Genomic DNA, 14,168 nt, shown 5'->3' on the forward strand with positions numbered 1-14,168 from the left:
AAGACATCACCGACCAAGCCACCCACTGGAGTAGCATCGACAGAAACAACACAAATCTGACTAATAGCAAGACAATAATTCTCATTTAAAACAAATAGAAGAATCAGCATCTTGAAGCTCCAATCTAGTTATTTAAGGGTTCATATTTATGCATCGTATAGACTTGAGAGGCAATAGGCCAAAGTCAAGAATTACAATTTTGGAAACATAGTTGAGGTGGAGGCCTTAACTTCTATTTTATAGTAGCAAACCATAAGAAAGTTCAAGATTAAATTCTATTCGTAACAATGCACACTTACATTTTTATCTTTGAATAATTACTTTGGTAACACATAAATTGCTTGGTGCTCATTAATTTCATACCTCTATTTAAATTATTATAATAACCTTTAAAAATATCAAGATAAATAATAATGCTTTATTTCATTTTATCCTATTATTATTAAAAAATTCTCTTTTTATATCACTATTTTATTATTTTTGAAAACTCTTTGAAAGTTTAACTCAATGCATTGCATCCTTCCATTATATATTTACCCTTATAGAAGAACTTTTGAAGCATTTTTTGAAGATCCATTAAAAAAAATAAAAAACCTCCAATCTTCGGATAATATCACCATACAAAATAGCCTAATCACTCTGAGCGTACGATCTACCTGGTCGAAACACATCGAAATTTAATGCACAAAACAGTTGATCGTCTGTTTTCGTTATACAACCGCGACGGACGTCTCCAGTTTTCCGGATTTTGTTCGCATAAAACCGTGCATTACGTGTTCAACGAATTCGGAGTTAAACGGATTCGCGTGATTGCAAGGCACACGCAGGCTTCACTCTCCCCTCAAATTCTTCACGTTCTATTCGTCCAATAGTTGCATTGAATTTGGGTTCAGGCTTTAACTCAACACATCCAAACTGGGCAAGAAAGGAATCTGCGAAATCCATTGTGGGCAGTGAAGGAAGTGGGGTTCGCAGGTATCTAAACATTTGGAGGGCAATCGACTTGAATTAAAGAAGATATATGCCTCAGGAGTCGGTTACGAATCGTCACATGGCAAAGCTTGGGACGGATCCCCAGCAAATCAGTTGGGATGAGTCTCTTACGTTCGACGAGGTCGCCAAATTTTTCTCGGTCCCCATTGCAGAAGCTGCTAACATATTAGGTATGAATTCGTTTTGCTTTTATCAAGTAATTCATTCATTTGTACATTGCAAGTACGTGTAAAAATCTGTTAATTTGAATCCATCCTCTTCACATCCCCTCGCTCATTTGAATGAATAGCTTTAACCCTCTGGCTGAATAATTATCTAATGATATGCCAAGTATCAAATTTGGTAAAGCATGAACAGCCCATGTTCAGAGATTATTTATTTTACTAAACATGTGGGAAAAACAACATTATTTCTGGTTCGATGTTAAAGTGGTGGAGTTTCATACCCCCAAGTTTCAAATTCTATACACAAGCGCCTTCAAGCGAGCAGTTTTTTTCAGTCGGAGCGAGGTAGAAGTCTTACGCAAATTTGGAAAAATATATACATCCACCTGCTTCATCTCAGCCAAAGGAATTCTTTCAAGCATTTTAAATCGGCTATGTCCCATTTTAGTACGCTTGCTAACATCTTGTAAAAAAAGTGTGAAATGGAAAATAACACTGTTCCAAAATAATGCCAAAAGAAATATTTAAATTCCAATGTGTGGAAAAGGGTAAAGTAAATGGGTCAAACAAATGTCAGAGAGTTCCAGTTGTACAAAACATTTAGTTAAGTTCGTTGCAGTGATTTGTATTAATGATTATAAGTAGGATAATCTGTACACAAGCTTTAGGGACAAATTCACAGGTAGTTTTCGACATAGGAGAACAAAAACTCTTGTTTAAGCTGGTATGGGTGAATGGAATCTAGTTCATCAAAATCATCAAGGACTTGCATGATGACTTGCACCTATGTTGCACTGCTCCAGTACAGCTAGAGCCCAGCCCCAAATTTTCCAGGGTAGGCAATTATATATATATATATATATATAATTTTAAATTCACCATGTGCATAAAGATAAATCATAAATAATAAATACATCATTGTAATAAAATTATAAACATTGAGCTGGCTAAAAAATCTAAAATTCATATTAATAATTACAAAACCAAATACATAATCTCAAATCTAAAATTCAAGTTGAAGTTTTTAGTTGAAGGATAATGAATCAAGAGCAGTGTTGAGCAAGTGAACTATTCTCCTAGTGTGACACATGGTAGTTATTTGGAGGGTATCCATCTATATGACAGTCCAAATGGCCTAACGCTAAAACACTAACTCTTGCTAGTTTGACCTTTCAAAGACCTAATTTGTCTTGCCATAAATGTCAAATCAAAAACCTGGGTTGAATTACTAGAGCTAGTTGTCTTGCTTGCTATTTTTGGTCAAATCCAAAAGCAGATTGAGTTTTACTATTCTTGGTTGACATTCTTGCATGTAAACTAATTCACCTTATTATCCCAGTTGGCAAGCATACTAATTTTGTCAAAATCAAACCTTGGCTCAAATTCCTAATATTGCCAATCTCAACACCTAAATCGACCCTCTCTGTTGTTAGGTTTGTCAAATAAAAGCCAAGTTTGGTTAATCAACCACCCTAGATATTTTCCCAATCCCGTGAAAGCAAAAAGGACCTTTCTTAGAGTCACTTCTACTAATATGGCCAAGTTAAACAAATTCAACTTCCTTGGCATAGTTAGCAAAGTTGCAAAGTGTGTTATAGTCGTAAACATATTGTGGTTTCTTTATATCAGTATGGCATGTAAACCAATCTTGAATCTTGGTTTATTATTCTTGGACAAAGTAAGTGCAACGAACAGTTTTGGAAACATCAGTCTTAAGAGTCTTAAGAGGAAACAAAGTAAGTGCAACGAACAGTTTTGGAAACATCAGTCTTAAGAGGAAATGCACTAAAATAAGTCATTGCTGGTAGCCTTTACTTCACACAAGAGGTTGTATTCACAAATAAACATCCATAAAACCTTCACCTTTTGAGGGAAAAAATATGTGGCTGCTAGGACAACACACAACAAAGCAACAACCCAATAATTCCTTGCAAACAGTGCTAAACATAGTTCAACAATTCTCCTGTAGGATAGGAGTGGGTTTAGAAACTTGTTAAATGTGCCACATAGGAACAGTCTCAAATACGGTCTACACCTTTAGGACAGAACTAGAAGGTTTTCATCAACAATAACTATGTCCCTAATTCATGCCACAGGAAGTAAAGGTTGGCAAACTTCTTAATTATTTCTAAACAAATGTCGTTTTTAAGCAACAATAATTATAGGCTAAAGTCCAGCACTATGGGTTATTGCTTTAGATAGTTAAGTGACAAAGAGAGGAGAAAATAAATGGGAACACTGAAAGAGAGTATATTTAGCAATTATCTTGGGAAGTTAGCATAAATAACAACTTTTTCACACTAAAAACTCATCCAAAACAACAAGAAAATCCATCCAGACAACAAAGTAAACCCAGTCTGTTAATTTTAGTTAACAATGGTATGTTCTATGCTTAACAAAATTACTTCAATGTCCTTTCAGTAGCCCAATCACAATTTTCAATTTAGTTTCCAATAGCAATCACATTAACCATAAATCACATTGAGAGTAACTGTAGATAGAACATGAACTATAAAATGCAAAAGACAAGCCAAGACAAGAGAACACCAGATTTGGCGAATGTTAGGGAAAAACCCCAAGATGGGGAAAACCCTTTGATCAATTCTTATTATTATTATTATATCGAATGTTCAACAGAGAGAGAGAGAGTACAATAAAGTCAAAATTGACTTGCCAAATGATGATCAAACTGTCAAATCTGAAATTTTCCTGCAGCAGCCAACAACCCTAACCAGAAAATCAACGCTGGTCAAAGCAGCAACAAACTGTCCATAATGTAGCTCGGTCATATCCAGTCAAACTCGACCTTCTTAGGTGGTCAAAGTCAGCCCAAAACAGGCATAAAAACAATAGTTAAACTTGGTCAAAGTCTGCAGTTCAAGCATGCGGTCAACCCTGCGGTTAGCCTAGTCAACATGCCCAGAAAACCTTGGCTTGTGTGCCAAACAATGCGGCCTGCCCAAACAGAAAGATTCCCACAAAAATCACAGTCAAACTTGGTCAAGTACCTCTTGGTCAACGCTGGTCAAACCCTGCAATAGATTTGAAATTCGTCCTTCTTTGCTGCCACATGTATGAGGAAAAGATATGCCCAATAAGCTGTACGAAGTTACGAACCAATCAAATGAGGAGAGAGAAGAAGAAGTTGAGTTGATGAGGTGCCAAATGAGGTTGGAGGTCTCTCTTATTTATAGAAGTCATTGGGGGTCAAGAGACATGTCCATTGGGCTTCATGAGCCTACATGATGATGTGGCCGACCTTGACAATTTGCACATGTGAGGGCTTGACTTCAAAAACATATTTCCCCTTGTCCAAATTTGATGATTTTTAGGTCGATTTTGGTCCTCTTGAAAAGAGGAATTCAATGCAATAATCATCTCCATCAAATGAGCTGTCCAAAGTAGAATTTGGCCCTAGTTTCCAATTTTAACACAGTCAAAATTGGGTCAGACATACCATTTTTTTCCTTGGGGATGACCAAACAGTGCCCAAAATCTGCCCGGGACGAATTGGGAATGACTTGGATGTCCCCAAAAAATTGGGGACATTCCCAACCCCTGTAAAAGTCCCTGATACGCTGGAACGTAGGGTACATGGAATTTTTTGATGGGGACAGGTCCCCGTGCAAAATAGCCTTGCACTTATTGGACATTTGTTCAACCTATTCACATGAAACAATTCAAACATTTCTCTAGCCTATTGCTTGCTGTAGCGTACTTGAAACTTGAAAACATGTCATTTAGTCTTAGTGAGGCCAACACTTACCTGTAGGCCTTACCAGATCTAGTCATCCCACCTTTCTTTTTCTTTTTTTGGGAGGAGCTTTTATGATCTTGCCAACCATTCATTTATTCATTTTTAACTTTGTAATGGAGGTGGAAACATCAATTTATGCTTGTGTGATTAGGAGATATTTGAATTCACAGTTCCTAGGAGAGCTCCTTTATTTCATAATTCTTTAAAATAACCCATGATAGATAGGTAGTTTTCAGCTTTAAAGGCTAATAGTTACCCTTCGTGTGGCATTAATCTTTCTTTGATCTAGATCTTATCTTCATTGTTACTCTTTTTACTCTTATTTATTATTTCTTTTCCACGTCAACTCCATCTCTATGTAGTGTCTTTTAGGATTTTCTCCTTTTCGCCTTAATTACTGCTTTCTTCCCTCCATTACTTTTGACATTGGTCTTAATGTTTTCAGTTTTCACTTCTATCTATGATTTTCTCATTTCTGGTTAGTTTATCTAGTTTCCTTTGCATCAGGTACAACATCTCTTTGATGCCCAGACTTTCAGTTATCCCTTTAGCTTCATTGTCTACAGACTCTCCCATTTAAAAAAATTCTCCATCTCTTTGCCCTTACCTTCTTCATTTCAAGTTTGTGGTGAAATTGTTCTTCCCCTTGGGGTAAACCTTAGTTAAGATCCATATCAACACAAATTGAGGCACATGTAGTCATGGCCTTATCATTATAAATATATTTAATAAAGTCAATATAAAGTCAATATAAAGATAAGATAAAGGATAAGATAAGGATAAGATAAAGATAAGATTATTAGTGTCCAATATCCAATAAATGTTCAAAGAAGTAGGTCCATGGGACTAAAAGGAGATGTAGGAGTGCAAGTCAATACTGAAAGTGAAAAAAGTGGGAGTGAGAAAGCAACCCCTAGAAATTCTAAATGGAGAAAAGCGAGAGTGCAATAGCAATTCATAGATCAATACTGAAAGTAGTGTCTAACTAAAAGCTAAGATATAAAAGAAGTTGCAAGTACAATGAAGCCTCAAAACGAAACAAGACACTGTGATAGCATTTCAAAGAACAATACTGAAAATAGAAAAGACATAGAACTAAGTGTCTAAGTAAAAGCTAAGATATTAAAAAGTTGCAAGTGCAATGAAGCCTCAAAGCGAAACAAAAGAGAGGATGCCAAGGTTTGCTGGAGTTGGAATTGGTTGATGAGGATGATTGAGGGTTCGATGATAGGCATTGAAAGGGTCTAGTTGTATGATCTTAGGGGGAACACAAGGGTGAGGAAGCCCGACTCTCCTAACATCCAATGTATTGATGAAGAAATTCTCAATAGAAGCCCAGATGCTCAAGCAGACCTGAGAGATGGTGTACTGGAGGGGGTGGGAGCTTGACTTTTTGGTTACCAAATTGGCTTGTTTTCGAGTTGGTGGTGTATGCCCTATGTCTAAGAGTAATGACTCCTCATTGGTCTCAAGTAGGTAAGTTAGCCCTCAAGGTGAGTGGGTTGAGGTCAAGAGGTAATGCGAGGTTGCACTGATATGGAATTTGACGTCTTATTAATTTATGCTTCTTGTTTGTTGCATCGAATAGATGGGACAACTTGGAAGTATGAAGTAATCCTCTCGGAGGCCTCCAATTGGGATAGAACCTGTAAAGATTAGGATTTGTGTTTGAATACTTCCCTTGTGAAGAGGGAAAGACTTCTTGGGTCGAGGTAGTGGAAAAAAGTGGAAAGGGAGTTCCTTGAATCTTAAGATAGATAGTAGTATCTCCCTTTGATCTCACAATAGATAGGGCTTTGGAAAATAAAATGCTCATTTGTCTCTATCTCAAGTGACATATGTTCATTGTTGAGAAATTAAGGGCAATACAATTATTCTATTTCTCTTTACTATGATGACTGCTTGAGATATTATTTTCTTTAGATTTGATTGATATTATTAACATGTATTGTTATCATCAATCAGCTATCAAAACAAGAAGATCAATCATGCACGAGTACACAAGATATTGGCACCAAGCCAGGGCAAAAACCTCTCCAAAACTTGAGAGGAAAAACCCTTGAACTCTTTCTTATAGAATCTTTATTTACGAATTCCAAGACCCTTACAAAAGACACAAGATAGCCTTCAACATCAAAATGACAAACCTTCTGAAATGTACCCAAACACTGAATCTCCTTCTACAACTTCGCACTGTATAGTAGAGTTGTACCAAAGTGATGACAGTCAACAAAAGATGTCGAGATCAGCTTCCTTTAGACTCCTTCCACCTTCGCTTTCCATGCAAATTAAACACCCATGAGGCAACCCCTTGAGTTGAGCTTGATTCACTTCACTATATGCCAAAATATGTACTGTCCAAGAGCAGCGAAAATATTACAGTCATCTTCATATTATGGAGGCACATGCGAGGGTGATAGAGGCTCTTCTAGCCCTTCCAATACGTCGATCTTCAAGAGATTGGATCTGCCTCATAGATTGAGGCTAGATCTATCATGTAAACCCAAACAATACACCTTCGCAATGATGCCCTAGCACAAGACCAGACCTCCGCACGTGTGAACAGATCCGAAGATGATCTCGGGTGAGGGAACAAACTTCCTCTACTGCGGCTCTCCTCCTTCGTCTCGTCTTTCTTCGTCCTTGCTGCGAGAATGATAATGTGTCACTTGTGTTTCAAAGTGAGATCAACGTTGCCTATTTATAGTCTTGTATACCCTACTTCAAGCCGACGTGATCCCTTTCATTAGGCCGACATTACAAGTGAATACCATATCCTTTGATTTCAGTGGGCATGAATTCCATGGGTACATTTCGGTGGTTTTCATTTGATGATCTGGAAGGACTCTTTGACAAGTAATGTCAATACAAGTGTAACATCTCATGGTTGTCTTTTAAAATTAAAAATAAACATTTCTTGAGCATGAAACCCATGCTCAAGTAATAATACAATAATACAAAAATTACATTGTTACATTATTTGACATAATGAAGACCGAACCTAGTTACACTATTTTCAACAACATAATTGGCAAACCTTGATGTTATGGGAGCCCAATTAAAGCTAATCAAAGGGGATACCTAGGGCATGCATCCAATTTCAACCCATGTATGAAGGTCAAATGATTAGATCATCTCTTAGCCCAGGAAATGCTTAGCATGGAAGGTCATTCTTAGGGTTGAGACCCACCTAGAGGTGCAATCTAGGTGATAGATGTCCTCTATGATAGACTACCAAATCTTTGTTGGATGGTAGGAGGTGACTGAGCCCCTTAAAGGAGTACCTAAGGCGGGGGGGGGGGGGGGGATGGTTTGTGGAGAAGACCATTGATTGATGTAATCGAGAGACCCTTGAGAACCAAGATCAAGTGCAACCATATTGGTCAAGACAATGGCCTTTGAAGAACAAAATGCTGAGTAGGGATACTGGTCTCCATCAAGGTTGAGTCTCCAAAATCATGGTTTTATGAATGAACGATATTGACATAAAATGACCTTGAGACGAAGAGCTCATCTCTAAACTTCATTTGAACAATGAGTTGGGGGATAAGTCACTTGCTTTGAATGATGTACTTGAGAAAGATGACCTAGACTCTATCTAACTTAGTGCAACAAGCTAAACGAAACATGTGGTGTAGAAGACAATCATCGTCGTCTTGAATATGTTCTTGGATAAAAGACTCTAGAGTATCATCGTAAATCTCAAAAAGAGTTGATGAGAGAGGGCACCCTAATACTCTAGAAAAATATTCAATTATTTTCTAATATAGTTTATGAGTACAAATTTTTTCAGCTCCAACTCCCTAGTACTCTAGAAAAGAATTCAATTTATCATGAAGCTCCAACTCCTGAAAGGATGCTCCAACATCCTAGGTTACCAGCTCCAACTAGAATGATGCTTCAACACCTTGCAAGCTCCAACTTGCCCTAGCACCACCCTACCACCGTAAAGTATTTTTTATTTTTTAGGCTTCAACTTGAAGGAGACTTCACTCTCTTGCCTTGCACCACCTGACCACCCTGAATATATAAAATAGAGAAATGAAGTTTGATCTGTGGGCTCCCATACCAGGGACAAGGACCCACTTACAAAGGTATTCAACAAAGTCCCTTAACTTTAGAAGATAATAAGCCAAAGTATGTTCACTGTCAAGCTACAATTTTGCTTCCTTTAATACTACTTCTTTGATTGCAATATGCCTTCTATCGAATAGTCAATTTCATACCTCAAAGAAAACTACTGATGCGAGGTGTGCCACTGTTGTACCTGAAGATGTTTGCTGATGCAAGTATACCACTGTTGTACCTGAGGATGTTTACTGATGCAATGTGTGCCACTGAAGATGCCTTCAAATCTGATGATGCAAGTTGTGCCACTATGAAATTTGCTGATGCAAACTTGTCCTCAAACCTTCTAATTACAATTACTCAGTTATTGTTAAATTATGGTATGTTCTATGCTTAGTGCAATTTACTTCAATTTCTTCTTATTAGCCCAATGTCATTCACTGTTTTAGCAATCACATTAACATAAAGTAAAATGCTGATAGAACATAAATAGATCGACAGAAAACAAGCTAAGACAAGAGACACCAGATGTGGCGGCTAGCCAGGGACAAACCCCAATGTGTGGAAACCCTTTGATCGATTCTTCCATAATCTTCAATAGTTATGCAGAGAGAGAAATAGTACAAATGTACAGTTCTGTAATTTTATGACAACAGTAATAAAACCTTGACCATCACTTTCAAAGTTGGTCAAACAGTCCCAAATGGCCTTGAGTCAACCTTGGTCAACTCGACCTTCAACAACAATGAAGTGTTGATTTGGGGTAGCATCGGATGTGCTCTAGCCACGAAATTGGTGGAGAGGCTAAGGCACATGAGATCTCCAATACCCAAAAAGGGTTTGGGCAGATTCTAAACAGTTTGGGAGATATTAAAAAAATTAATATTTTTAATGGAGTCTTCTAAACAGTTTGGGAGATATTAAAATAATTAATATTTTTAATGGAGTCCCTAAGTCTAAACTTAGGGAAATTAAAATATTAATGTGAATTAATATAAAACTGTGTTAGAATGGTCCAAAAGTCATGGATCAAGCCAGATCTAATCTTAGCCGTTGATTAGGGACTTAATCTCGGTTGTTGATTTATCAACGAGAAAAGTATAAGAGGAGGCTTGAGGGTCACTTGGAGAACACACCAAGAGATCAAGATTTCGACTTTCTGGGGCTGGGTTTGTTGAGAAAGTTGAGAGACTGACTAGAGTTGCAGCTGAGGGGCAGTGAATACAGAAGCAAAGAGGCAGAGATAACAGCGAGAGGATCAGCGTAGTAGCCGGAGAGAGGGACGTAGAAGTAGCCAAGGGCTCACACAGAGGCAGCCAGAAGCTGCGCAGTGCCTAAGAGGGCCAACGTGGGTGATGCAGAGGGCCAGAGGACTGACGCAGTGCCTCCAGAGGCTGATGCAAGCCAAGCCAGAGTGACATTGGGCTAACGCTGGGCCAGAGAGAGGCTGACGCAGTCCCTAGAGGCTGACGTTGGGGTTTCGTGGGGTAGATTGGAGCTGTGGAGCTGCCAGAGTGTTTATCTAGGGTTTCAGCTGGAATATCTGCTTCCGAGTAGAGAGGTACTACTGTTGAGATTTTTCTCTATTGGGTGAGCTAGATTTGGCACCCAGATTGTATTATGAAACTGCTTAATAAATCAAACCCTCAGATCGCTGCACCGGTTTTCCCGCATTGGTTTTTTCCGGGGACATTAGTCCAAAAACAACGGTGTCACTTGTGTGTTTGTTTATGTTTCCTTCAGTTGATGATCTGTAATGTGTTGAGCATGCACTTGTATTTATTTCCAGTATTTACATGGTAAATAGCTTGTTAATTAACAGAACAAGTAGGTAGGAATAAATCAGTAAAGTGCATGAAGGGTTTCTAACATGTCAGACTTAGAAATTCCAACATGGTATTAGAGTGTGGTTGCAGATCACAGGAGAACTTAGGACATTAGTCGAGCAGAGCAGCAGCAACAGAAAACAACAGTCCTGAGTGACAGAAGCTATTCCTAGCAGAGTAGCAGTAAGGAAGGGGTGACGCAGTGCCTGTGTCGTCAAGATTGAGCCAGGAAGAGGCAGTGCAGAGGCTGAGGGAGGCAAAGACAGGCTCACGCAAAGGCCAGGAGGGCTGACGCAGTTGGTTGAGGAGGTTGATTTGCCAGTGCCGGGATTGCGCAGAGCCTAGGAGCTCTAACCTTCAGTTTGTTGGGGTTTAAGAGGCTATGGATAAGTTGTAGAGTGGAGCTGGTGGGGTACTGTAGTCAGAACAATACCTAACAGGGCAAGACCAAGGAGGAGGGAGTTGCTACCGAGGGTTTCTAGCCAAGAAATCCAGATCAGTGGTGTAGCGGCACTAAGGATTAGAGTGGGGTCATCTCGACATTGGTAGAAGGGTTTCCAGGAGGGAAATCGAGGCTCAGAGGGAGTCACAATGAGAACTTCCAGGAGGGAAGTAAAGGAGCAACGAGATGGCAGTGAACGGGGTAAGAGACCAGGACAGACTGGACGGAGCCTCAAACTTCATAGTCTGGAAGGCCAGAATCCTATCTGTTCTAGATAGGAATCGTGTCAAGCACTTTGCCTTGAGGACAATAGCTATCCCAGTTGACCCCGCTGATAACGACAAATACGAGGAGGCAATGGTGAGGGCCAAGAGCATCATCCTTGATGGGGTCAAGGACCATGTAATACCACATATTGCCGAAAAGGAAACAACAAATGAGATGTGGGAGGCCCTAAATAAATTGTACGAGCATACTTCTGTGCAGAGAAGGATGTTATAAGAAAATCAATTGCGATCATACCAAACGCAGACAGGAGAACAGATCGGCCCCTTCCTCGGTCGATTGAAGGAGATCAGTGATCAACTGACTTCCAAGGTCAAACAAAAGAAGAAACGGAAGAAGTACCTCTCCAAGGTCAAATGCTTCCACTGTGGGGAGTTGGGTCATTATGCGACCCAGTGTCCAAGGAAGAAGAGCAAGGGAGAGGCCTCCGAGACCAAGGCAACGCCAGCAAGGGCAGAGAAGGAAGTGGAGACAGACGATGACTGTGCCATGAGTGCACACACACCACTTGAGCGGAAGTGGGGAGACATTGAGCTGTACTCAGACGGACTACAGGTGATGAGAGGCAAGATGCTCGAGGTACCCAACCTCTTGGATTAGACCTTGCTACAGGAGCCTCGAAGAGAAGTAGCAGTACTGGCGGATGTCAGTAGAGACGGATGCGGATGGAGCGACAGAGGGAGCTACAGTGTAGGATTCTCAGGACAGTGTGAGGCAGCAGTGCGAGAAGCACGGGAGTGTTGCACCAGTGCAGGATGGCATAGAGAGGTGTGCAACGGTGCGAGATGCACAGAGTTGTTGCAGCAACGCAGAAGTCAGACAAGGAGCACTTGTCAGTGACAGAGGGAGCTTCAACATCAGGAGTGTTTCTAGCCTGATGGAGATGTCAGTGTTGGGAGATCAGTTACTTACTTCTTAGTAACTGGGTTGCAGTGCAACAATTAGCAGTGGTAGTGCTATGGGCAGCATGATGTAGCATGATGAGAGGGGTTGCAGATGCAATAGTGGCAATGGCAGGGGCCATGGGCAGCAACACAGATGCAGAGGAAGTTCTAGTACAAATGCAGCAGTGGCAGTGATAGGGCCATGGGTAGCAGTACAGGATGCAGCAGTGCAGAGGATGTTGGGCAGCAGGCCTAACATCAGCACAGGGACCGATGCCGGATGATCAGGGTGATACTCAGTGAGGAGTATTACTAGAGCACAGTCCTCGCTAAGAGGGAGTGTTGATTTGGGGTAGCATTGGATGTGCTCTAGCCACGAAAATTGGTGGAGAGGCTAAGGCACATGAGATCTCCAATACCCAGAAAGGGTTTGGGCAGATTCTAAACAGTTTGGGAGATATTAAAATAATTAATATTTTTAATGGAGTCCTTAAGTCTAAACTTAGGGAAATTAAAGTATTAATGTGTTTTAATATAAAATTGCGTTAGTGGTCCAAAATTCATGAATCAAGCTAGATCTAATCTTTGCCGTTGATTAGGGACTTAATCTCGGCTGTTGATTTGTCAACAGAAAAGTATAAGAAGAGGCTTGAGGGTCACTTGGAGAACACACCAAGAGATCAAGATTTCGACTTTCTAGGGCTGGGTTTGCTGAGAAAGTTGAGAGAGTGATCAGAGTTGCAGCTGAGGGGCAGTGAATACAGAAGCAGAGAGGCAGAGATAGCACCGGGAGGATCAACGCAGTAGCCGGAGAGAGGGACATAGAAGCAGCCAAGGGCTCACGCAGAGGCAACCAGAAGTTGCACAGTGCGTAAGAGGGCCAGCGTGGGTGACGCAGAGGGCCAGAGAATTGACGTAGTGCCTCCAGAGGCTGACGCATGCCAAGCCAGAGTGACGCTGGGCTAACGCTGGGCTAGAGAGAGGCTGACGTTGGGGTTTCGTGGGGCAGATTGGAGCTATGGAGCTGCCAGAGTGTTTATCCGGGGTTTCAGCCGGAATATCTGCTTCTGAGTAGAGAGGTACTACTGCCGAGAATTTTCTCTGTTGGGTGAGCCAGATTTGGCACCCAGATTGTATTCTGAAACTGCTTAATAAATCAAACCCTCAAATTGCTGTACCGGTTTTCCTGCTTTGGGTTTTTCTGGGGACATTAGTCCAAAAACAACGATGTCACTTGTGTGTTTGTTTCTGTTTCCTTCAGTTGATGATCTGTAATGTGTTGAGCATGCACTTGTATTTATTTCCAGTATTTACATGGTAAATAGCTTGTTAATTAACAGAACAAGTAGGTAGGAATAAATCAGTAAAGTGCATGAAGGGTTTCTAACGTGTCAGACTTAGAAATTCCAACATGAAGGTCAACCCAAAACAATCCAAAATAGATGGTCAAAAGTGGTCAACGCATATGCAACCCTGCGGTCAACCTTAACCAGTCAACGCTGGTCAATTCGGTGGTCAATTCAGGTCAACAGTTTGCTGTTTAGATTTGCGGCTTGTTTGATGGAGACTCCTCACACTAGGCCAAAGTCAAAACAACCTCTTCGCTGGTCAACGCAGTTAAACATAGCTTGTTGCTCCTAGGTCAACCTCAATCAACGCTGAAACAAACCTGCGTCCTCCTTCTATCTGCGTCTTCCTTCTTGCTGTGTCCTTCTTCTCCCATGTGAGAGATGCTGCTCCTTGTATACC

The 14,168-nt window shown here is 40.4% G+C and overlaps 1 protein-coding gene across 1 annotated transcript in view; it reads left to right on the top strand.

The window, feature by feature from the left end:
* Positions 1-579: 579 nt before the first annotated feature.
* The window catches only part of LOC149249809 (uncharacterized), a 208,960-nt gene continuing 195,371 nt past the window's right edge, over positions 580-14,168 (top strand). The window contains exon 1 of the mRNA XM_089458800.1: positions 580-1,163. Within this exon, the coding sequence (XP_089314926.1) occupies positions 1,022-1,163 (142 nt within the window). The 5' untranslated portion in view covers positions 580-1,021. The remainder of the gene's footprint in view (positions 1,164-14,168) is intronic.

The sequence above is a fragment of the Pinus tabuliformis genome, chromosome 7, assembly GCF_031772625.1.
Source record: "Pinus tabuliformis cultivar Carrire ecotype Pingquan chromosome 7, CPIR1, whole genome shotgun sequence".
NCBI classification, from domain to species: Eukaryota; Viridiplantae; Streptophyta; class Pinopsida; order Pinales; family Pinaceae; genus Pinus; species Pinus tabuliformis.